Below are 25,098 nucleotides of genomic sequence, written 5' to 3'. Positions count from 1 at the left end.
CTAGGGGCCTGTGCTAGACAAATGTGGCACAAAGAGATTTGAAGTGTACCCACTTTGGCAGCATAGGCTACTGGGGTAGACTGGTTATCCTGAACTGTTTTCTCCAATAGTCCAAGTAAGTTCATCATGGTATACTTAATGCAAGTACGAAAATAACCCACTCGACAGCTGAGACGGTTACACAGCAGCACAGCCTCTGAATGAAATGCCCCAGAGTAAAGACAGTTTGAACTAAGTTTAATGACTTTCAATAGATTTACAAATGGCTTTACACACACACACACACACACACACACACACACACACACACACACACACACACACAGTCTATTCTTCCATCTTTCTAATCACATATTAGGGAAATATTCCTATGAATCAACATACTAATGACTTCCTGGTAGGGCATTCTAGAGGACAGTGGGTCTTGCTATACTGCCATGCTTAGCCTTGTGCTGGTACAGCCTCCTGAGTAGCTGGGTCACAGCCATGCATCACTGCAGCTGGCTTTTCAAATATCCTGAATTTCCAAAGTAGAAATACAGTTTACCATGACCCTCAATTTCTTTAGACATTAGAAATGTTTGTGGAGCAGCCTACTGCCCACCTTGCTGCAGAGGATGAACGAACTGGAGCCATGCCTCTTTCTGGTCCTGTAGCAGGAAGAGACACGCTCGCTTTTACAGACAGGCTGATTTTAAAGTCCAAAGGTTTTTGAAAGGGGAATGACAAAACACAAAAATAAAGCAAAACAACACAAACAAACAAACAAAAACACCAGAGTGTTTGCCTAGCATTCATGAAGGGCTGGGTTTATTCCCAGCACCACATGAAAAGAGGCTATGGAGCCCGCAAGATGGCTCCGGGGTGAAGGTGCTGGCTGTGCAAGCCTGTCGACCGGAGTCCGTCTCCGGGACATCAAAGTGGATGGAGGGTAATGACTCCACAAAGTTGTGCTGTGATCTCTGTACATGAGCCATGGCATGCATCCTGACTCATTATCATGATGCATGAACACACATAAAGTAACATTAAAAAAACTGTCTTTAAAAGACTAACATATACACATCATAAAATAAAAACTAATGTTCTCATCCTGTAATTTTGAAAGGCTGAATTCAATTTCTAACAGTAACCAATAACAAGGTCACTCTCTACCAAGATTCACATGCACCTACATAAAAAAAAAATAACCACAAATTATTGCAAGTAAAAGTTGTGACGAAGTATCAACTGAATGGCTTCTAACACCTTTCAACATTAAACGCTAATTTCTTGGAAGCAGATGTTTTTGCATATCACAATCACAATCTCTTGGGGACAGCTGGGCTTGAGCTGGATCTGGAATGAACCCTGAGGTGACAGCTTATTCTTTGTGGTCTACAGCTGACCTGCAGCCATTATACACTTTTGTAAGACAAAGTATCCCAGCTTATACCACCTGTGGTGTCAACATGTCCTGTAACTACCACTGAGAAAAGTCTGGCATCCCCCAACTTCTAATCAGAAACAGTTGTTGAAAGTTCTCACCTGGAACCAAGGTGCTGGCATGAAGCACAACCAAATGCTCAGCTTCCCACTGGATGAAGCAAGCTGAGACCATGCTACTGGGAGTCACTGAAGAATGCAAGCAACCTCTGCAGTTTAACTGTTATTCCTTTCCATGATTAAAGCCCAGCTTGACTGCTTTCTGGGGAGCTGGGAAACTATATCCTAGAACCAATACCTGCTTAAAAGAATATTTTGCCGGGCGGTGGTGGTGCACACCTTTAATCCCAGTACTTGGGAGGCAGAGCCAGGTGGATCTCTGTGAGTTTGAGGCCAGCCTGGTCTACAGAGCGAGATCCAGGAAAGGCACCAAAACTACACAGAGAAACCCTGTCTGGGAAAAAACCAAACCAAACCAAACCAAACAAACAAACAAAGAATTTTTTAGGATTTATTTTTTGTGTATGAATGTTTTGTCTGCATGTATGTATGTGCATCATATGTATACCTGGTATCCATGGAGGTCAGAAGAGGGTGTCAGATCCCCTGGAACTAGTTACAGATGGTTGAGAGCCACTAAGTGGGAGCTGGGAACTGAACCCATGTCCTCTGCAAGAGTAGAAAATACTCTTTAACTGCTGAGCTAGCTCTCCACCTCCTGATACCTGCTTTGAAAATTTTACAAAGTATTTGCAAGACATGACAACACAGGTGCACCCATGAGCTCACAAAGCCTGGGCTACAAGCACAAGACTTGCCCAAGATTAAGCCTGTGGGGAGATATTTGACGGCACTGTGACACTCCAAGATTGTTAATAAAGTTAACCTTGAATCAGGGGTGGAGTCAACAACTAACTGACCAGAATTAGCCAGAGATTTTGAAGAACACATATGATACAATAGAGAGCCACGGGAAAGAGTAGGGAGGGGCTTAGAAAGATTTGCTGGGCCTTCTGATCTGGGAAGCATGGAGAGGGTCAGCTGGTGGTTCTCCACTGCTTTCTTGATCTATCAAGGTTTTATGCTAATATCTGTCTCCTGAGTTTTTATTGATAATAGAACAATTTAGATAAACACTTCACAAGCCAGCCAAGAGCCCAGCCCGGATTGGGGAGGGGTGCATGAAGTTCAACCTCGAACTGGGGTGCTGCTACTGGCAGTTGATGGCTGGGAAAGGAATGTGGGTCCTGAGAGGCTGGCTTCCCATGTTCCAGAAGATGGTCCCATATCCATGCACATGCAAGCAGCACTAAATGGACTCAGTGGGTACTAAATTTAGTAATTTAAAAAAGAGGAGCACATGATGCTGGGGGGAAAGGGGAAGAGAATGGGGAGGTAAAACATCCAAATGCATTTATGCAATATGAACATTAAATATTTAATAAAAAATAAAGTTTTATTGAATCACACTATGTTCACTCATTTAAGAATTATCTGTGAGGCTGGAGGGATGGCTCAGAGGTTAAGAGCACTGGCTACTCTTCCAGAGGTCCTGAGTTCAATTCTCAGCAACCACGTGGTGGCTCACAACCATCTGTAATGAGATCTGGTGCCCTCTTCTGACGTGCAGACATACATGCAAATATAAATAAATAAATCTTAAAAAAAAATTATCTGTGGTTGCTTCTGACTACAAGGAAAGAGTTATGAAGTTACAATACAAAAGTACATGTGCAGGAGGATGTGGGAGTATACACCAGGTGACAACTAGCATTTAACAGGTCGACCCACCGGATGGGGAGCCCCACCTGGCAAGGCCATGGAGTCACTGACTGTAAATGACCAGTTGTTTCTGTCTGTAACTTTCTCATGGGCTACCACTTACCTCCCTACAAAGAACAGCTGTGGGGGTCTTTCCACAGTCCATTGGTAGTGTGTTTTACATCTATGGGCAGACATACTGATGTGGATGGTCAGGAAGATGATTTCTGCTTAAGCTCTATAATCCTAATACTTCTAGAATATTTTTCTTTACTGACACAGGAAAGTAACAGTATTCTTAGTCACAAAGACAGCTAATTTTAGATTTCAGAACAAATTTAAAATAGACTAGCTGCCCCGCAGAGAATACACAAACATAAGTTCCAGATGTTTATTGCTGAATCAAGGTCAGAACTGAAGCAACTCTGGCAGACATAACCCCTGCAGTAATTCTCTTTCTGCGCATACCCCAACCACTCAAGGTTCAGCCAACTACTGTTATTGTTAGGTCCTGAATTTCAATGTCATTCTCTGTCTGGGAAAGAGCTGCGTGCATGGCCAAGCATTATCCACTGGCCGGTCAGCATGACCTTCCTAGCCTGAGAAAAACTGTATGACTTACCATGGGTCAGACCCTGAAAATGTAACAGAATTTGGCTGTGAGAGGAGAAGGAGGAGAGAGTGTGTGAGTGTGTGTGCAGAGGGAGCTAAGGAGGGAGGATGAGTAGCTAGACAGGAGAGAGAGCAAGAGAGATTTTCAGAAAGAGATTCTGAGATGTTTGTCTGTATAAATACCTGGGCAGAGGTGAAAGTGTGTGTGTGTGTGTGTGTGTGTGTGTGTGTGTGTGTGTGTGTGTGTGCGCGCTGAGAGAAAAAGATGTGTACAGAGAGCTGGGTAGAAGACAAGTAGGTTTGTAGAAGAGAGAGCTTCTGTAACTATATAGAAAAGAGATGTAGGGGAGAGATGTGTGTGTAGAGGAGAATGAGTGAGTGAGTAAAGAGTGAGTGAATGATCTGGTAGTGTGTAAAGGAATGTAGCAGGGTAGAGAGAAGAAACATGTATAGAAGAGATGTGGAGCCATATAAAAAAGATATAACTGTGTATAGAAATCTATGGCTGTGCAGGAAGAGATATGGTTGTGTGGAGAGAGAGCTATGTAATGAACCAGCTGTGGCTGGGTGGAGAACTGTAACTGTGGAGACGAGGGAAATGAAGCTGCATAGAAAAGAGATGTAACTGCAAAAGAGGTGTGTGGCTGTGTGGAGACTGTATGGAGAATGTAACAGTGTGGAATGTAACTATGTGGAGACAGAGAGATTTACAAAAGGGATTTTTTTCTAGATGAAGTAAAAGAGAAAGTTACCATCAGAAAGCCTATGTGTTTCCTTATTCTCCCCCTCAGATAGAGAAAAGTCTAGCCCTCAGATAGATAAGAACTTTTCCTAAGCCCTCGCTGCACTCATGGATTTTTTTGCATACCCTGGGTAGCTGGAGGCTGGCCCTCCAACTACTGATACACACAGCCTCTGGGACCAAATATGCTCACTATCTGGCCCTTTTATAGAAAATTTTTGGCAGCTGATGTTAGACCTGAAGTTAACCTGTAAGCCCCACCTGCCCAAAGACTAGGTAACATCCTAGAATTATGGGAGTTGGAGTTCTTAGAAAATAACGACAAAGCCTCATGGGAAATTACAATGGCCTATGGGTTTTGCTCATATAAGCCCTGCCTACACATATCTCGAGGCCACATAACTAGAAAGTTTCCAGATGGTGGTCCTGACCAAATCCCATCTTGGTCAATATTTAATATTTTAATAAAAGCTCGCTTAAATTCAGCCAAAATGATGGAACTGTTTTTTTCTGGCGAATCTCAGGATTAACACCGACCCCTGCTCTTTTATATTGGGCATCTCCATGAATGGGTCACAGAGAAATGACAAGCTGCACTGACTACACAGAAGAGGCTATCACTTCTACCCTGGAAAGAGGCATCAAAAAGATAAGTCATATTACTTATTACAGAGCCTTCAGTGGGACACAATTGTGCCAATTAAATAAGCGGCGGTGGCGGGGGGGTTGGTGGGTGGTGGGGTGGTTTCCTGTCTTCTCTCTAAAGAACACTGAGCAGACAGCTGTAGGGTGTGGGTGGCCCCATTCCCTCCTCCACAGAGCTTGCACCCTTCATCCTAGTGCAAGAACCCCCAGCAAAGCTACAAACGGGCTGCATAACCGAGGTTCAACATTAGGCAGACGCTCTACAGACCTAAGAGTCTGACTGACCACTGTGTCCCCAGAACATGAAGGGTATAGGAATCCTTCTTAGCAGTTCCCACGGCTTGGTGTCCAGAATCTTCTCTCTCGTTACACTTAAGAAGAATCAGTGACCTCCAGAGTCTGCAGAGCCTCCTGTAACACACCAGAGGGGGTGTCCACGTCTCCTTTCTCATTGCCCATGTTAATGCCAGACACACACACAAACCTTTCTCCTAACGTTCCCTGATGAGCTCTCCCGATAGTATCTCTACATTCACTTCAGCTGAAACATGGATGTTTAACTAGCTTGAAGTGATTTCAACCTCAGAAGAAGCACGAGAAATATTATATAGGAAATAAACTTTATTTATCTGATCCTCTGAGATAATATGGCCAACAGTCACAAATCTGCATTCAATAGGATTATGTATTGACTATTTACAATTTACAGTAGTATTTTTTCCTCTGAAAAATAATATAAGTATAAAAGCTAGGTAAACATGAGGTGCTGCCATTTAGGACTTATCATAGCTTAAAGAATTAGGTTTTAGCAAATATCCAAAAATCAATATGGGAAACAGTCAGTTAAATTCTCTAATTTATCAGAAAAAAATCCACTAAATTTCACCTCAAAATATATTGCACAAGTCTTCTGAAGAAAGAGAAATCACCCTAAAATAAATAAGGAAGACAGGCAGTTCTTTAAAAAGAGAGGAAAGAACAGAAGAAAGAGACACCGAGTGGCCAGGCCAGTCAGAAGAGCCTCTAAACCACCGAAAACTTCCACGAGAAAACTGATGAAAAAGAACAAAATCATCACCATTCTCCACCAAGAACATCTGCTTCAAGAGCAGTGCATCTGTGGGCCAGGGTAAGACCCGTCTCCATGACAACACATCTGCTTCAAGAGCAGTGCATTTGTGGGCCAGGTAAGACCCGTCTTCATGATAAAATGGCCACAACGACAGGCCTTTCTCCAAAAACAGGAGGCACGGACAGTTGCCAGGCAGCAGTTGCCCAACATCACTCTCCCCATTTCTTCAAGATGAAGTTCGGAGCCATGACTGAAAAACAGAAAGGAAATTGACGTGAAATAAGAAACACAAACAAACAAGCTTTTATAGCCAACTTTTTTGTGAGAATTATTTTGTTTTTTCAAAGTAAAATAAATTAATACTTTAGGGATGACATTAAAAAAGTAAAAACATTTCAAATATTGATTTCTAATGGAATTTTCTAGAAACTGCTGTTAAGAGTAATTTATACTGATTGAGCCATCCCAGCGAACAGTATTTAGGTGTAGACTTTGAAGCTGAGACCCTGACCATGAATCCAGTGCTACTGAGCCCTGAGGAAAGCCACCCAGAGCACCGCCTGCACTGGGTGGAGAGCCCCAGAGACAGAGCTCTTCAAACTGTGCTTCAGGGTAGAAGGTGGTCCCACTTTCCCTACATCCTGCAATTCTCTCAGCATGATATGCATGGCAGAAAGAAAAGACACATGGCATTGTGGTGCAAAAGCTTCACCTAAAGATCAAAACTTAAAAAATGCTGAGACACAAACCCAGAGTCTTCCTAAGAGTCTCCTGGATTAAAAATGCTACATGCTAGGACTCAGATTGAGTTTGCTGTTTAAAACATTAGAGAAATAAATTTCCAAGTAAGGTTAAGTAGAAGAGACAAAGTGTCATTCACATTCAGTGGAGGGAAATGTTAAGGTGTCCTGAGTGTCTATTTATATGCTACCTCAACTGCTGGCCCGAGAACCTAAGGAAGAGATGTAAAAGCCTGCTAAGGTTACTCCTTTTCAGTTATTACTTTGAAACCTTGGCACAAACACCTCTCAGAAACAAAATTCAATTCAACAAAGTGGCACAACAGAATGTCATGAAAGCAAAAAGACCAAGACCTCCAGTTTAAAAGAGACTCAGAAAACACAGCTACTTGATGCAATGGATGCTCTGTGGAGCCTGGGGTCTTAACCATTTATGAGAGCTCATTCAAAAAATGGAAAAATTGAATGTTATACATAATATCAATAATATTAGTATTATCTTAGAATTAAATTTATTGAGTGTGATAATCTTACTGTGTAATCTTAAAAATACCTCTGCTCATTTGTATCTGCACTGTCAAACGTTTGTAAGCATGATGTTTACAGTAAACTGCCAATGTTACAAAAGGGAGAAATAAATATATGGAGGGAAACCGAGAGTGAGAACTGGGAGAAAATTTCACAAAATGTTCGAAACTGGAAAGTAATGGCAGACTTGGGCATTCACTCAATTATTTTTGCAAAGCTTAGGTCTGAAATGTTTCAACCCAAAAGCTGACTGGACAATCAATCAGTTAGCAGAAATGCTGAGACAGGCATTTCCAGGGTGAGAGAGCAGCTATCTGCAGCACCCTGTGAGTGCCACACTACTACGTGACTTACCAGGTAGATCTCACACTCACTGTTTTTTACTAAAAGCTCCCAGCATGGATTTTAGTCTCTGAAGTAACAAGTTACTTTCAAATGTCCATGAGATTGTCTGTAATCTGGTCTCCTCGTCCCGCTTTCCTCAGTGTCTGGTGAATGCTGAAGCCATCTTTGCCCTCAACAGGAGCCACAGGTCATGCTCGCTGAGACTTCCACTTGAGAGGTTTTAGAAGACTCCCTTTGAAAACTGTCTCCCCAAGACTGTATGGCTAGATCTACTCTATTTAAATCTAATCTCTGACATCAGAATAGAGGCCACTCAGCAAAATAAAGGTCATTCCAGCCAGGCCTCATGGCATATGCCTGTAATCCCATCATTAGGGAGGCTGAGGCAGGAAGATCCCAGCCTAGGTTACACAGAGAAACCCTGTCTAAAAACCAAAACCCAAACAGAGGTCATTACTGGTCAATGCCTGACCTGCCTACTGCCAGGAGACAGGCAGGACAGTCTTGACTCGCTTCCCTGCCTATCCCACTCCCAGCAGCACTAACCCTTGCTTCCGCAGCCTCACTTAGGGTAAAGGGCTGTCAAAGGGACTTTTGGAGGACGGGTGGGGATACTGTGGGAAGGCCAAGACCTGCCATTCTGAACAGAAGTGCCTCTGCCCCATTATATTTCTGTCTGCCTCTGAAGGTGATTCCATAAGCCGTCCCCCAGGCTTATTACAGCCACCTAATAATACCGTGTTCTGCACTGCCAGCCACTGTAATGGAGACAGGAATGAGACAGCTCTGAATAACCATGCAAGCAAATTAAATGATAAGAAATGAAAATCAAAAGGAAACTCAATGCAGGCAGTTAAAAAAACAAACAACAACAACAACCCTTTAAAAAACAGTGGGGCTAGAGACATTCTCCACAGTTTAAAAGCACTAGCTGCTCTTATAGAGGACCCAGGTTTGGGTTTCAATATCCACACTGCATTCACAACCACCATGTAACTACAATTCCAGGGAATCAAATGCCCTCTTCTGGCCTCTGTGGTACACATGCATGTAGACAAACATACAGACACATACAATAAAAATAAATAAATATTTTTAAATGAAATAAACATTTTTAAAACCTTCTTTAAAAGATATGTCTCAGCCTTTATAGCCTTCATCCTTCTACATCTGTTCATGACTGAAACAAACCATCATCAAGTATACTCAGGTCTTAGTCACTGTGATTCAATTTATTTGTGAAAATTATGGCCAAGTTTGGGGTATATGTGTACCTGAAATGTTTAAGGCAATATTAAATGAAGCGAATGACATGCATACTGTGTAAGGCTGAGAATCTTTAAACGCAGAAAATAGTAAATCATGGGAAACATTTTAGATATTATGTTTCATTGTAATAAAATGTTCTTCAGAAGCAGCCATTATTTGATTAAACTAGGCTGCCTAGGAGCATCTAACAGAACACATGTGCTATCTTACATCAAGCTGTGTGATCCTAGGTGCAATAAAACTGTTTATTTTAATCAACTTTATTAGTTTTCATTTTTTTTTTTCAAACTATTATTCCAATTAGGCTTTGTAGTAATTTAGGTTCTGGATGTGTGAAATACATCTCTCCATTTGAATCTGAAACACAGTACACACTATATTTCATCATTTCACATCCAGAAATTATTTTTCACTCCTTTATCATAATCTGTAGTAATTTTAAATGCCATTCTTGGTGGCTGTTAGTCTATATGTATCAATCTATTTAACAGAATCAACAGAAAGCAATTACATTAACCCAATGTCATAATCATGTTCATTAAAAAGAAAATAATCCCAGCAAAATGGTTAATCGCATGCAATACCCGTGATTTCAGTCCCAAAGATACAGACATGTGACTCTCCACTCACCACACGCTCACTAAGCACAGACTCAGGGTTATCAGAAGATGCCACTGCGAGGTGAAGGAAACTACAAAGCCAAGAGGAAAAGCTTATTGGGTTAGTTTTCAGACCAACAGTACATAGTTATATAGGTATACGGAGTGGATGGAATTACAGACAGTACTAAACGTTTTTTCAAACTGAGGGTCATCAGGCAAAGCATAGGACTATGCAATACTTCCCCCATCCTAAGTTTTTACTTTCAATTTCATTTAAAAGTTTAAATGCTGAAGATGCACTTCATGAGAAGGGTGTATTTAACTGCCAGGTAAATGAGAGGGAATTATGAAGTGATTTACAGTATAAATTAAAATTTGATTTACATAATTTCAGTTCACCCCCACAAACTTTTGGAAGTCTCCCACTTTGTGGCCCACAATGGCCTTGAACTTGAGACTCTTCTGCTTCATCCTCCTTAATGCTGGGGTTCTCGGCAGGTTCCCCCACTTGCCACACTATTAACAGAGATGATCTTGGCATGGATCAAACAGTCTGGATGTTGAAGATTATGAAAGATTTTCTACGTAATTTTTCTGAATTGTTTGCAACATTTTAAAAAGTGATCTGATAGAGTCTTAGTCTAACAATATCAGTTAAAACTACTCTCTCAGTTAAACACACATTTACATATGCATTATTTTTCTTTATGTGTCATTCTTATTTGAATTTGTTTTCCAACTCCACCTGGCATGCATGGAAAACTTCACCTAAAATGCTATAAAGATGGTTTATTAACTTAGGAGATTTAAAAGGTTCTGACTCAAATGGAAGGGAGTGAGACCAACAATACTAGAATGATCAAGGTCAAGGACTGATCCAGAATAAACATAAGGCTGAGGATGGGGCTCAGTGGTGCAGGGCTCCAGCATGCATGGGGCTCTAGGTGTGAGTCTCTACAAAGCACAGAACAAGCAGGCAACATGGAGGATGAGTGTGGGCCAAGCACAAGCGAGTGATTAAGGAAGACAACAAACCCTCCCAAACAAGGAAAGGAAATACTCTGCTAATGCAGTCATTAGGGGAATAGACACAGAGATTTACGTCTTTGGTGTCTGGAGTACTTCAGTGAGAAAAATGTGCTTTTAGGAAAACCTAAAAAGAGGCTTCTTTATAACAAAAGAATTTCTTGGTTCCAATTTCAACCAACTACATTATACTTTATTAATAAAATTCCTTTAAAGATAGAAATAATCATCCTGAGTCACTCTATAAATATCAACAATCTCTTTAGACTTACCAAAAAAAAAAAAAAAAAAGAGGGCAAATGAATTTGATTAATTTTCAACTTATATATTAAGATCTCTCCCACTTCAGACCCATAAATTACTTCATATTCCTACTCATTTTTATCATTTGAATGATCTATGGGGCCTATTTTCATTCATATGTGATTGGATGGAAGTTACCACTTACCCCTAAAATTAAAAGATTCCAAATTCTTCAAAGCTCCCAATTTCCTATATTCTCTAACAACTAAAGTAGTAGGTAGCTGCAGACTGAATTTATTCAGCAAGTGAAGTGTGAAGAGATGTGAGGCTTTGTTTAAAGCCTGGGCAGGTCAGTCTCAGGGGCAAAGGAAAATTAACACAAGAACCAGCTTCCGCTTCATCCCTTTCTAGAATGAATACTGCTTTACTCAAGGACAAAGAATCTAATGTTTTCTCTTAGATATGCTTAACTAACTATTTTTTAGTCTGTCTTCAGAGTTTTTTGGTTTTGGTATTGCTCACTATCTACCTTTATCTCTTGAGCCATCTTGGTCCAAAAGATGATTAAACTCTTTAGAATCGATGCACATGAAAATACTTTAAAATAGAAGAAAGAACACTGTGCTGACTGTGAAGCAAAAGGACAAACTCTTCTCCATCCTTCCCATCAGCACTCAAGCTCTGGGAACTCCACATCGTACATGTGACATCAGATGTCCATGCTACTGAGAAAGACCACTCTCTCCCTTGAGTGTCCCCATTACATCTGGCTTAAACTTTCTTCATGTCCATTCACCGCCACTTTTTAAGTTGTAGTACAAAAGACATTCAAAACATTTAAATTTCTTTTATACAAATGAGGCAGAATATAAACTGCAAGAAAGCTGCCTCCCTATACCTTCCTTCTGGAACTTACCATCAGCCGGGCATCTTCTCTTTCCAAAATTTTCTGAGCCTGATCATCAGGGAATTTCAAGACAGTGGTTATAACTTTCGCCATGGTCTAGAAGTGATAGGAAAGAGGACATTAGTAGACACAAGGCAATGAAGTCTCACACCGTCTGACATGTTCTGTTGAGGGATTCTTTAGTGCTCTCAATGGAAGCCACGAACAAAGAAGTATGATGTGAAGGTTATCAGTCAAGGAAGTACTAGCATTTCAACTCAAGAGGGTCCCTTACGAGGTCTGCGTTTGAATTACTTTGATGCATTTCCAATAGCATGAAGCTGTACAAGGATCTAGCTCTTAGTCCTTTGTCTCATTAAGATGAAACTTCATTACAAATTCATCTGAAAAAGCCTCATATTTGCAGTAACCTACAGTGATGCATTGCCAAACATATGCTCTAAATAACAAAGATTAGAAGCCCCCACCCAGGGTTCAGCTCTAACTAAATCACATCATATATCTCATAAACATGGGCTACTGCATGGACATGAACATGCTTAGTAGTTACTTTTCAAGACATGCAGCACATTGGCCTAATAGGAAATACATATTAAAGGAACACAATGTTTTGTTTGGTAGAACACATGATGAATCAAAACATTACACATGGAGGTTTGCAAAACAAGTTCATAAACTGTGCAGATCAGAATAAATATACCGTAAGTCAGACTGTCACCCAAAAGCTCCTGGAAAATTCTCCTCAAAGGCTGAAACTCCCTACTGTGTATCAAGATGAGATGTCGTGAAGAAGACAGAGAGGAAAGAAGATGTCACTTATGACATAAGAAGGATAAGGAGATCAGCGTTTACATCAAGTCAGGTGGTACACTCTCCTGGGGATTCCTACAGTGCATGGTAGAGCATCCCAGAAAAGGGAACTAGTGCTCGTGGCTACGTGTGCTTTGTGAATAGGCTGTGTGTATGGAGGCTGCAAGGGGTTCTGGGGAAAGTTGTGAGAAAAAAATCAGCATACTATTATCAACCCAAACTTCTGGAACTTTATTCATATCACTAGAAAACATTCAATAATTAACAGAAAGGAAAGAAACTAACATTTTAAAACTATTACCTGTAGAGCCGGGGCAAGACATTCTGTATTCCCAATAAGTGATTCCTAATAGCTCACTTTACCTAACAGATCAACCGACAGTGTTTCTGGCTGCAAACCCCACACAATGACTTTACTTTCAGACAGCTTTCTTGTTTTTGCCTTTGCCATTCTAATAGCTTTAAAAACATCTAAAATGCTATTTAAAACAGTCACATTCTTGGAGGATTCCAAAGGCATTTGACAACACCTCTCACTTAATACTAGACAGGACACAAACTAGTGTGCTAAACTTGAGTATAGAGGTCAAGTGTATGTGTCATGAACTGGCTAAAAGAAGTAACAAGTAGTAACTATTTCAATGTTTTCTTTTTGTTAACAGAGAAGCAACTTCCTGTGTCCCATTTATAAAGATTATTTTCCTCAGGTACCAAAAATCTAAAATTCTAAAATTCACAGTTATATGGAACATTTCCTTAATTTCAGTATCACACAAGCTACCAAAGTACAATTCACTCTGAAACCACACATTGCATATGGAAACATGTTTATAAAGATATAACTGTGATCTGTGACTAGTTGTCTCTTCACACTCTAGGCAACACTAAATGGAAAATCCACCCCTAAATTCATCAATGACCCAGAATCTATAGCCAGCACTCAATAAAGCCGCCACTTGCTAAAAAAACTTTTATGGAGAAGCCCAGGTACTTGCTACACCTTTGAAAAAAACCCACATCCTCAGGCCCTGAGAAGTAAGGAAAAGTTCAAATAAGCCACCTGATTTATAAGCAAGCTCTTCAGCTGTTTCCTCAGGGAATGCCTCTTCAATGAAGCTTACAGAGCAAAGAGGAAGGCCGACAAGATTTCAGTATCACAACAGTAGAGGATCAAAACCCGTGAGGAGAAAGCAGTGCGAGTAGCTCCATCCTACAAGACTGTGTGTACTATACGAGTGTTCTTCAGGCACCTGCCTCCTAAAAAATGCTGTAGTCAAAGAAGGTGAAGAGAATGGTAGGTTGATACACCACCCAGTCCTCCATAGGCTGGCTCAGTCTAAAATATAACCTGCTCTCCAATTTGAGTTCTTGGTTAATATATAGAAACTAAGCAAATCAGCCAAAGATGTTTCTAAAACCAGCTTCATTCTTGTTGGTAATGTTCGGGGCCATCTCCTCTGTGATAATCACACATAAAATTTTGAAAATATTTCAGACCATCTAGCCTTCAAAGACTGTCTGGTCCTAGTTGGGAACAATTGCACCTCACAGATACAGTGTTCAGCGGGACCAGACAACTTGCAACTCAAGGAACTCACACATCATTTTCTTGGGCCTTCTCTCTGAGCTGCTGTCCATCCTGATTGAGTGCTGAGCTTCCTGATCAAAACCTAACCCTCCTCCTGTTTAAAGCCTGGTATACCTGGAAGCCACACAAGGGAAGCTCTTACTGTCCTTAACTGCATTCCGCTCCACAGTGTGGTTAACTGAGAACTAAGCACTGTTCAATTCCAGAGTCAGGAATGGTGTCAGCTTCCACATCCACGTATGAATAAATGAACAGGAGATTAACACTACCAGCTTCAACGTTTTCATGTGAAATGTGATGGAAGAATTATAGGCTGTTCATCGTCATTCATCAGAAAATCACAACAAATGCAGACAAGGGTGGATGAAGACTGTGAGCCTCTGAGGCTGCTGGAGAGAGCTCTCCACTGCCTTCCACACTGTAACCTCAAGTGAGCCGCACGTTCAGAAAGCACAAGATGACATCTGGCTTGGGCTCTGTCACTTTTCCAAGGTTTAAACTTAGAAACAACATTTCACAAACACTGCAATCCCCAGGAGCTACAGGCGGCGGTAGCCAGTGTGGTAGATGAAGGAAGGCTGAAGTCTGTTAGCCACAGCACTTGCCCTGCAACTGTAGTGTGCCAAGTGTCTAGAGTCCTGCGAGGAGTCTCAAAGCTCAGGCTCCTACCTACTGCTCATGCACGTAATGTTAACCATCTCCCAAGCTGCCGTGCTCAGGCTGCTGCTCTAGCTCCATAAGAGTGCAGTAAGGGGAAAGCAGTTGTTCATCAGTGTCACTTTGAGATAAGAGAAAAACTAGTGAAAGTCCTGAAGGATAAAGGACCCCGGACCACCACGAACTAATGCACCCCTCTCTGTGACACGTGCTCAAGACCACATTACTTTAACAGAACTCTTATTTGGAAGGACTTGGTAGCCAGACCTTGTGGTACATGCCTATAATCCCAGCTCCTGGAAGGCAAAGCAGGTCACACAGCAAGACCACGCTTCAAAAACCCAAAGCCAGAACCAAGCAACAAAATTAAATCTGCTTGATATAAACAAAACATAATTTCTCCAGACACTAAGGACTCAAATGACCTCTGGCTCCTGGCACTTCTCTGCATCTCCAATCTACAAACCTGCGGTGCTGTTTAAGGTCCTTGTCTATGCCCTTGCTCTGTTTTGGTTCCCTGTATGTTTTCCAGATCACTGTCTGAACTGGCCTAGCATCTCTATGACTCAGCACATAGCCACACAGCAAAATATTGACTGTTTCCAAGGACAAAAAGTTCATTATGCCATCTCAGTCATGACACAGACAATGTAAATCCCATGAAGAGTCTACAAGTGTCAAAAACAGAAACTGACTACAACAAAAACTTTTATTGATAAAAAAGCTCATGAAATTCCCTAACAACATTCAATTCCATTCAAGATATATTTACCAAATGTCGAACATAAGGTTTTAAACAAACAACAAACAAACGGTAGAGGACACAAATAAGGTAAGACTCTATACCAAGGGTCTTAGGTAGGAGCTACATTCTAGAAAACAAATTGACTTACTGTTCCTACTTGCAGAGGGTGGTAGTTTAAACATGATCAATATCCCACCCATGCAGAAATGACTTATAACAGACTAAACTGTCTCTGATGTTCCTTAGCTGTCGCTGTCATGGTGACTCACAGTGCTATCTACAGGGCAGTAAAACCCCCTTAAAATGGAATCGTTCTCCTACTTTTAAGATATGAAGTCTCTCTCTCTCTCTCTCTGTCTCTGTCTCTGTCTCTCTCTCTCTGTCTCTCTCTCTCTCTCTCTCTCTCTGTCTCTCTCTCTCTCTCTCTCTTTCACACACACACACAAAAACTAGCCACTTTTAAAAAATAACTCATTGTATATGAAATTTTCATTGTAGTAGTATTTAGTAACATCCAATAGTATTTTTTAAGTTGGTATTTAATAAACAGAACAAGACTGCCAGTCAGTTCGTTTTTATGAATGCTGTCTGCGTGTAACAATCTAATGAGTGTGTTAAAAGGAGTCTCACACCAAGTCACCAGGCAGGATCCATACCTTGGTCTCACGACCCATCATATATTCAAACAACACTTTTCTCAAATATTCAAACTCAGTAGGTTCTCCAAAGAGTGAGACATCAGTGTGGTACAAATTGCCACCTGTCAAGAAAGATAAAATCAAAATTACAAAAGCAAAGCCAGGTAACATGTCACTCAGAAAACAGACACATTAGGACACAAGAAGGGAATAGAAAGAGACATTGTTTCCTATCACTGTACTACGCTTTCCACACATTCACACTGTGGACATTCCCAGCCGCTTGATAAAGTAAAAATAAGAACCGTCACAAAATTTTTATTTCCTGTATCCTTCTCTTAAGATCACATGGCCAGTGTAAAAGCTCCTTAATACTGGCATCTCTGCTAAACAGCATGTGGACAGCGGCAGATATCCCAGCAACTAACATCACCATCTTCATTTGAGCAACCACTCAGTATCTCAAACATGTTTAGTTTCTTTTTAAGCACTCCAATACCAGTTCAAATCCAATTTTAAAAAAGTTTTGAAACATAAGATAAATAACAAACCTGAAAGTTTTGCAAAGTATCAGTGTCATCGCGATTTTCAAATATTTTTATGTGAGCTGTGTGCAGTGGCACAAGACTGAAACCCCAGCCACTTGGGGGCTTAGGAGACTATCAGTATATGAAGGGAGAAAGCGGAGACGGGGCTAAGAAAGAGTAGTAATAAATAGTAATGTATAAATAATAATTTATTATTGCTCTTTCTTAGGGATATGATAAATGTATATTATATGCATACATGGAAATGTCCTGAGAGCTCATTAATTTGCATAATTAAATATGCTAATAAAAATAAAATAAGGCAAATACAATAAACAGAAAATTTAGCATCTTATAAAAAAAGAAAATGACAACCTAACTTTAGTAAGACATTCCACAAAGGAAGAAATGCACACAGCTAGAACAAAGGAGGAACAAATAATATGATCTAATCATGCTCAACCTATTAAGGGGTAACATAGTAACCTATGTTACTAAGAACAGAAACAAAATTAAAATCCCGACAACATTATATCAAGTGTAAATCAGCTAAGCACTGAAGGACTATGATACACATTAGCAGGAGAGAGGCCACAGTGGGCCAAAAAATTTCACATCCTGTGATGTGTCAATTCTATTCTTAGTTGTGTATCCTATAGAAAATCTTTCACATGTAGACTATAGGAAACATGTACAAATATGTACCAAACTAATGGAATAAAATCTACAACCAAGATGACTCTCAAACTTACACTAAACAAAAGAAACAGATCATGTAAATTCCCCAGCTAAGCAAATCTAAACAAAATGTCACTGGAAACTTCACACATGGATGTTAAATGTGAGGGCAGAAGAATGAGTAACAGTGTCAGAAGGGTTCAGCATCATGAAGGTGCTGACTATATTATTACAGAAGTACCACAGGAGCTTACATGGAACAGGAAATGTTTTATTTCTCCCTATAGGATGGGGATCACTCAAATCTTAAAAGCAGCAGCATGGAGAAGATCAGTGAGCACAGTCCATCAGACTTTTTGGATTCTTTTAATCATTTAAATGTGCTGATATATGCAATGTGTACAAAACAATGTCTGACACTAGAATTTAGTATTATGTATGTAAGATATGCAGCTACGTGACACTACAGGAAACAAAGCAAGCCAGACGCAGAATGACAAGTAATGTAGGATCTGACTCACATATGAAATCTACATAAGCAAGATTCAAAGAACAGAGTGAGATGGTAGTTACCATTGGCCAAGAGGTCAGGTGAAGTGGAGGTTCATTGTTCAAAGGAGACAAAATTTCAGTGTCAGAGTAGAAACACGTTCAAGACAGCTGTTGTACTGGGGTGATGATATATTATACTACCGGAAACCAGCAGGACTAGATTTCGAGTGTTCTCACCGTGTACTGGTTTGAATGAAAATGCCCCGCACAGGATTATACATTTGAAGGTTTGGTTCCTAGTTGGTGGAACCATTTTGGGAAAAAGTAGGAGGCGTGGCCTTGCTGGAGGTGGTGTGTCACCGGGAAGAGAGCTTTGACGGTTCAAAAACCATGCCAAGTTCAGTGTGTCTCTCTGCCTGCTGTCTGTGGATAAGAATCTAATTTCTCCACATGAACTATGAACCAAAGGCTGAGGGGCTCCCAGCAGGATCAGGCCCTCTGAATAGGTGAGACAGTTGATTGGCTTGATCAGTTTGGGAGGCATCTAGGCAGTGGGACCAAGTCCTGTGCTCATTCCATGAGTTGGCTGTTTGAAACCAGGAGCTTATGCAGGGACACTTGGCTTAGTCTGGGAGGAAGGGACTGGACCTGCCTGGACTGAGTCTACCAAGTTGATCACAGTCCTCGGGGGAGGACTTGTCCTGGAGGAGGTGGGAATGGAGGGTGGGCAGGGGGTAAGGGGAGGGTGTGGGAGGGGGGAGAATAGGGGAACCCATGGCTGATATGTAGAACTGAATGGTATTGTAAAATAAAAAATATATATCACAAAAAAAAAAAAAAGAATCTAATTTCTCAGCTGCTGCTCCAGCACCAAGCCTGCCTGTCTGCCTGCTCCCATGCTCCCAGACATGATGGTCATGGACACTAACCCTCTAAAACTGGAAGCAAGGTCCCAATTAAACATTATATTTAATGAGCTGCTTTGCTCACAGTGCTCTGCACAGCAGAGCAGTAACTAAGACACATCACAGCCAAAGGTGAAGCAAGTGAGGTAATGGGTGGCAGAGGCACACGGGCGGCATGGCGGAAGTCAGCTCACCTTTGTACGGTGTCCCCACAGCTGTTGCACACACAGTCTTCTCATGTCTTTTCAAACGGTCTTCTAAATGATGGATCTAAAAATAATAGTCAAACCATACCATACAATTAATATGAACATCCCATGTAAGGAAAAGAACAGCTATACAAGAAGAAGTACTAGATTCTCTTTAATGCTGAAGGAACGTTACATGCAGATAAAATGGAAAAAAAACGTTTCTTTGGCAGAAACTAAAAGCATACTCAATGAAAGAAAAATACATAAATTGAATTTTATTAAAATAAAAACCTTTTTATATTGAAAAATTACATAAAAAAATGTGAAGACAAATTACAAAATGGGAAGAAATATTTGCAAATCACATACCTGATAAGGACTTTGCATCCAGAATACATAGTAAGCCCTTACACCTCAGAGAACACAACCCCAGAACAACCACAGGACATTAGAAAATACTACACCACTCCAAAGAAGAAAGAGACACAAGGGGCCAAAAAGTTGAGGAAAAGATGGTTGATACCATTAATCATTAGAAAAATGTAAACTAACACCACAGTGAAACACTTCCTACCTTCTCAGGTGGCTATAATAACAATCTTGTTGATAAGGATGTGAAAATGGAGTCCTTATAAACCACTGATGTGCACAGAGCAGAAGCTATGGCAAGCGGAGTGGCAGTTTCTCAAGAAGTTTTAACACAGAAAGCAACTCCACCCCTTCCTACCTAGAAGAACGGCAAATGTTCAAGCAAAAAGTGCTACACAAGTTCAGGCGTGGGTACTCCGTTAGTCCCAGCACTCAGGCAGGAGGATCTCTGCACCAGTTTGGTCTACAGAGTAGGTTCTAGGACAGCTAGGGTTACACACAAAGCAACTAGGAAAGCAGGAAGTCATGTGTTCCCTAGTGGCCGAGACCCAAGCACTCATCACCAGAAGCTGCGCTCGTCCGTACCTGCTCTCTCAGCTCCTGCTCCTTTAACGTGGCCTCGCTGATCAGAGTGGTCTTCTGGGCTAGCTGTGTCTGAAAGAACAGACGCCACACTGGAGTGAGTGTGCTTCATCAATCCAGGACATGTTTCTGTGCTGCTTGCAAAAAAACTTCCTTTACAGAAACAGGATCTTTATGTTTTAACTTGTTAAAAAAGGAGGGAGTCAGATGGGGTGGAGGGGGGGGGGCGTTCCTAAAATGTACTAACTTGAGTAAACTTCAATGAAGAATTGATCTTACCTGTAGCTCCATAATTGTTACCTGGAGATGGAAAAGAAACACAAAAACAAATAATATTGTAAACAATAAAACCAACAAGTAGAAGAAACAATAAAACAGCACTATGAAATGACAACATAGTACAAAGCCAGCTTTCCCATCTTAAGAGAGTGAGCAGGTTTGAAATAAAGCAATTTCAAACCTTTCTTTTTTAACCTGGTCTATTTTTGTTATAGTAATGCCCACATGCACACATCCATAAACAGAGGAGAGGGCTGAAAGGCTGTGACAGCTCTTGGATTCTTTATCCTTCAGGGTTAAGGGACACAAGACTATGTTCATGTACCACTCAGGTCAGAGCTTTCAAAGTCCTTTAGGACATTTCTAAGCACAATCCTCAAGGCTCATGCTGGGCTCTGATTACAAATTGTTGATCATGAAGCTCAGCACAGGTACACCTGACTGAGGACCATCTAGAGTCCAGAAGGAATACTGCATCAGTGTGATGCCAGTTATTTGGGATGGCCACAGCCATGATCACACGCTAAATAGACAGAACGGTATTAATGGCTGTCCTTGAAGAGAAGGACCTTTCTGCTTGCTCAGTGTTCATACAGCTGTATCTAGTAAGAAGTGATGCTCGGCAAAGCCTTTTTATAAAGGCTTCATCTCAGAATTCCGGTAAGGAGACCCTTGTAACTGCTGTTATCAGTAACTGATAATCTGTACGAAATCTTCTCAAAGGTAGAGTCACAGACGGTGTCTGTCCATCTTCCCAAGAGCCCCATGACAATGCTGTGAAAAAAAAGAACATCCTAGAGAAGGGATAACTGTCAGAAATGTTTCAGTGTCAGGCTTCTCAATCTGGGACCCACATGCTTTGTGGGTAACTGCTGGAGTATACAGCAGGACAAGCAGCCAAGGAACATCAATTTTAATTAAAGACTGGGATTATTTAAAAAAAAAAAAAAAAAAAAAAAACAAAGACACAGGCCACTTCTGTCACATCAGTCCTCTCATTGGATCTGTATCTATCTGGTCCAGTAGCCAAGGAAACATGAACCAGCAGAGACTGACTGAAAAACCATCATGTTCCCACACTACAGCTAAGGAAGGACACATTATAAAGAAGACAGATAGAATACGTGCAAAGGCAGGTGACTGCGCTGGGGGGGGGGTGGGGGGGGGAACGATCTTCAGCAGTGTAACCACTGAGCGGTCACCCACACTTCAACAGGCAGCTTCATACCCACACCCATGCCCATGTCCAAGGTTAAACTCAGGGGGTCACAAAACAAAACCAAATGACATGAAGTGGGAGGGGACTTGTGGGGGGGGGAGGGCTTGTGAGAGCAGGAAGGGCTAAGGGGACAGGGAGGGGTGAGAGTGACGGAAATATACGACATGCACGTATGCGATTGTCAGAGAGTAAATAAAAACAGAAAAAAACAAAAAAGCAGACATTTTTAAAAAGGCTCAGTGTGCTCTGCTCTAGTCTGTGGAAAGCCCAGGAAGCTCTGACAGACAGGAAATTCGGGCTTTGAGTCTGGGAGCCTGGATTTAAATTCCACTACAACAGTTAACATGAGAGCTGGACATTCTGTTAAGCTCTTTGGGTTTCAGTTGTACTGACTGAAAAAATAAAAAAGCCAGCATCCTTAAAGGGCTCCTCAGGATTAAATGAGGTGAATGCATGCCAACAGGTGAGCCAGATTGTGGAAATGGTGGTGTTTTCAAGAACTACAAGAAGAAACTCAAAGTCCTCTCACATTGTCCTCCGCGCGCTCCTGCTGGTCTAGCCTGTGCTCGTATCTCTTCTGTAGCTCCTCAAGCTGAGTCTGTAGGTCATTTACTTTTGCAGTCATTTCTTCTTCACGGGCCTTTAGAATGAAAACAGCAGTGTGGTAATGACATTACAACCATGCTGAGGAGGAGCAGTGTAGAACACTCACCAAGTCGGTGAGACACGCCACCGCAGAGCTGGCTTTCCTGTCTCTGCTCTCCTAGCCACCTTTCTGAGCCAGGTTAATCCCATCCCAGTGCTGCTCGCTCTCCCAGGATGCCATGGCTCCTGTGACCATGCCCCCTGCCCATCACCTAAGGTCATCAGCTGCTGCTGTCCTCTCACCCTGGGTTGATCAGGTCTCCAGCTGTAAGGTTCGGGTCTTTCTACAGTGGTGTCTCAGGTGTCAGGAGATAAAGCGATATTCATACACACTGACAAGTGACTGAGCACAGGCAGCGGGGAATGCTTTGGTCTCAGTTTCTTCACCAACTATGGAGGAGCTGTGTAACTCAGGAGTTGGTCTTTATCTACTAGCACCACACATTTCACTCGTCTCCACGTCAAGTCAGCAGTTAAGTGACATATAATACAAATAGTCTGTCTAACCTGCTGGCGACCAGTGCAACTTCCATTTTCCCAAAACATTGCATAAACAACATCAACAAAAAATAGACAAGGCTGAACAAGAAAAAAAACTTATAGCGGTTTTCATCCCCATGGTCCTTCTCAGAAACGATGCCACACAAATCACTTTCTGTTCTGTTCCGAGGGCACTCGGCTCTCCTCCGCCATAAATCTTGCAAGAGCTTTGTGCTAAAGAACATTTAGAGCTAGAATATCAATCTGGCTCGAGTATGAAGATGAGTGTGGGCTGAGTGAGACGTGAGAGGAAAACCACCACCAACAGGTGTCACTTACGAGACACCGACTGTCAGAAACATGAGGAACGCCGTTCTCAACAACAGCCAGATGGTTGGGCACAGAGGACCCACAAGTCTGATTTTAAATGCTTTCTTGTAAAGAAGGCTAATGGGGAACAAAACAGCACAACCCTGTTCAGGGTTGGCCAGTGCTCAGCCGTCTCCTCACCGAGGCACGTGCTGACCTAGCCCCGTCTCCAACACCATCAACCTGGAACTGGGCTCTTACTGCCTTGGTCATGGCTGTCTTGAGTCTACCATCGAACATCCCTATGGTTACCGCGTCAGAGTGGCTCAGAGTCCACAGCTACCTCCTCAGGCACACTTGGACATTCAGCTATGTCTCACACAGCCTCTGATAGCTGCAAACTCCTAACTAAGCTAAGGCAAGCCTTCTAAGAATTGGAGAAGAATCCCTAATGAATCATCGCTAACTTAAAAATTAGTTCTGGATCTGGGGGACAACTCAGTGGTAGGGTGGCTGCCAACAAGGTACCAGGTCCTGCATAAATCCCTAGTTCATCAAAAGGGGGGGGGGAGAGAAAGAAAGAAAAGAAAAGGGAGGAGAGAGGGATGAGTGGAGAGCTTTAGTTTTCTTGATTCTATTCTTTAAAAAACAACAAACAAGAATGAAAGTGAATCTCACTATACACCATTCTCAAATATACACGTGAATGCATTTGATTCAAGTTTCTCTAAAATCTCATTGAAAGCTTTGTAAAGAGGCAGCACAGAGAGGTTGGGGAGTGACTCACTGGTAATCACCTGCTACACAATCAGGAAGACTCAGGCTCAGACTCCAGCACCCACGTAAAAGGCCGGTTTGGTGGCCCAAGGCTATACCTCCAGTGCTGGTGGGAAGACAGACCCTGGTGGTCAGTTCACCACATGAACTCCAGGTTCAGTGTGCCACAGAAAGCAAAATGGAGAGCAACTGAAGAAGAGCCCTGACCCTGGCAGCCCCACTGTCTTAGGCGCTGTTCTATTGCATGAGGAGTCACCACGACCACGGCGACTCTTAGAAGCATTTAACAGGGACCTTGCCTACAGCTTCAGAAGGCTAGTCCGTTATCATCATGGCGGAAGTATGGCAACATACATGGCACTAAAACTGTAGCTGAGAGCCACGTCCTGATCTGCTAGGCTGGAGAGATTAAGTGGGACTTCAGGGCAGAGAGAGAAACTCAGGGGGAGTTGGATGTACAAAATGGAGGAGAGGTAAAGAACCATGTGGCAGAACAGAGATGAATAGAAACAGGTTAATTTAAGTTATAAGAGCTAGCTGGAAACAAGCCTAAGCTAAAGCCAAGCTTTCATAATTAATAATAAGTTTTGGGGGCTGGCAGTCCACAAAAAAGTCTGACAATAATGACCAATACATCCACATACAGAGAAGGAATCAGAAAAAAGAGCTTACCCTCTCCCTGAAGCTCTCAGGCTTGATTATTCACACTAAATAGCTGTTACCTTCTTAAAGTCCCTTCCTTGGGAAGACAGCTTTATTTATGAAATATGTGAAGGTAATGATTAATCTCTACTCCAGAACTCAAGATATATTATTACTCAAATAATTAGCTACATAAGGTTGCCTTCCCTTTTGCATAAAAACAAAACAGCAAAAGCACAGTAACAAATACCAGAAGATAAAACTAAACTAGGTACTTTAGGCATACTAGGTACACTGCATACTCAAACATTCAATAAGGAGTCAACAAGTGACTGTATTTATGTATCTTGAGACAAGGTTTCATACAGCCTAGGCTGGCCTTGGACTTGTTATATAGCCAGAGATGGCCTTGAGCTCCTGATCCTCCTAACTCAGCTTCTCAAGTGCTCCGATTATAGGCATGTAGCACCAACACCTCAATAGATATTTTTTAAATGTATTTATTATTTATCTGTATGTGCCTACATGAGATTAGATATACCATGTGCATGCAACTGCCCATGAACTTATGTGTACCATGAATGTGCAGTGCCCACAGAGGAGAGAAGAGGGCACTGGATCCTCTGGAACTGGAGTTAGAGTTAGTTG

General features: G+C 41.7%; 1 protein-coding gene across 11 annotated transcripts in view; it reads right to left on the bottom strand.

Moving 5' to 3' along the window:
• Positions 1–5,788: 5,788 nt before the first annotated feature.
• Positions 5,789–25,098, bottom strand: part of Golga4 (golgin A4) — an 89,196-nt gene continuing 69,886 nt past the window's right edge. For 7 of the 11 annotated variants that reach the window (XM_076577315.1, XM_076577317.1, XM_016005274.3 and 4 more), the window contains 8 exons: positions 22,127–22,237; positions 20,379–20,399; positions 20,103–20,171; positions 19,152–19,227; positions 16,374–16,477; positions 11,927–12,013; positions 9,770–9,830; positions 5,789–6,507 (listed from right to left, as the gene is read on the bottom strand). In XM_076577315.1, the coding sequence (XP_076433430.1) occupies positions 9,801–9,830; positions 11,927–12,013; positions 16,374–16,477; positions 19,152–19,227; positions 20,103–20,171; positions 20,379–20,399; positions 22,127–22,237 (498 nt within the window). In that variant the 3' untranslated portion in view covers positions 5,789–6,507; positions 9,770–9,800. The remainder of the gene's footprint in view (positions 6,508–9,769; positions 9,831–11,926; positions 12,014–16,373; positions 16,478–19,151; positions 19,228–20,102; positions 20,172–20,378; positions 20,400–22,126; positions 22,238–25,098) is intronic. The other 4 variants (XM_006986745.4, XM_076577309.1, XM_076577311.1 and 1 more) reach the window with 1 other exon arrangement.

The sequence above is a fragment of the Peromyscus maniculatus genome, chromosome 7, assembly GCF_049852395.1.
Source record: "Peromyscus maniculatus bairdii isolate BWxNUB_F1_BW_parent chromosome 7, HU_Pman_BW_mat_3.1, whole genome shotgun sequence".
NCBI lineage: Eukaryota > Metazoa > Chordata > Mammalia > Rodentia > Cricetidae > Peromyscus > Peromyscus maniculatus.
The sequence above is the reverse complement of the archived record's forward strand: the minus strand, read 5'-3'. Positions and strand labels throughout refer to the sequence as shown.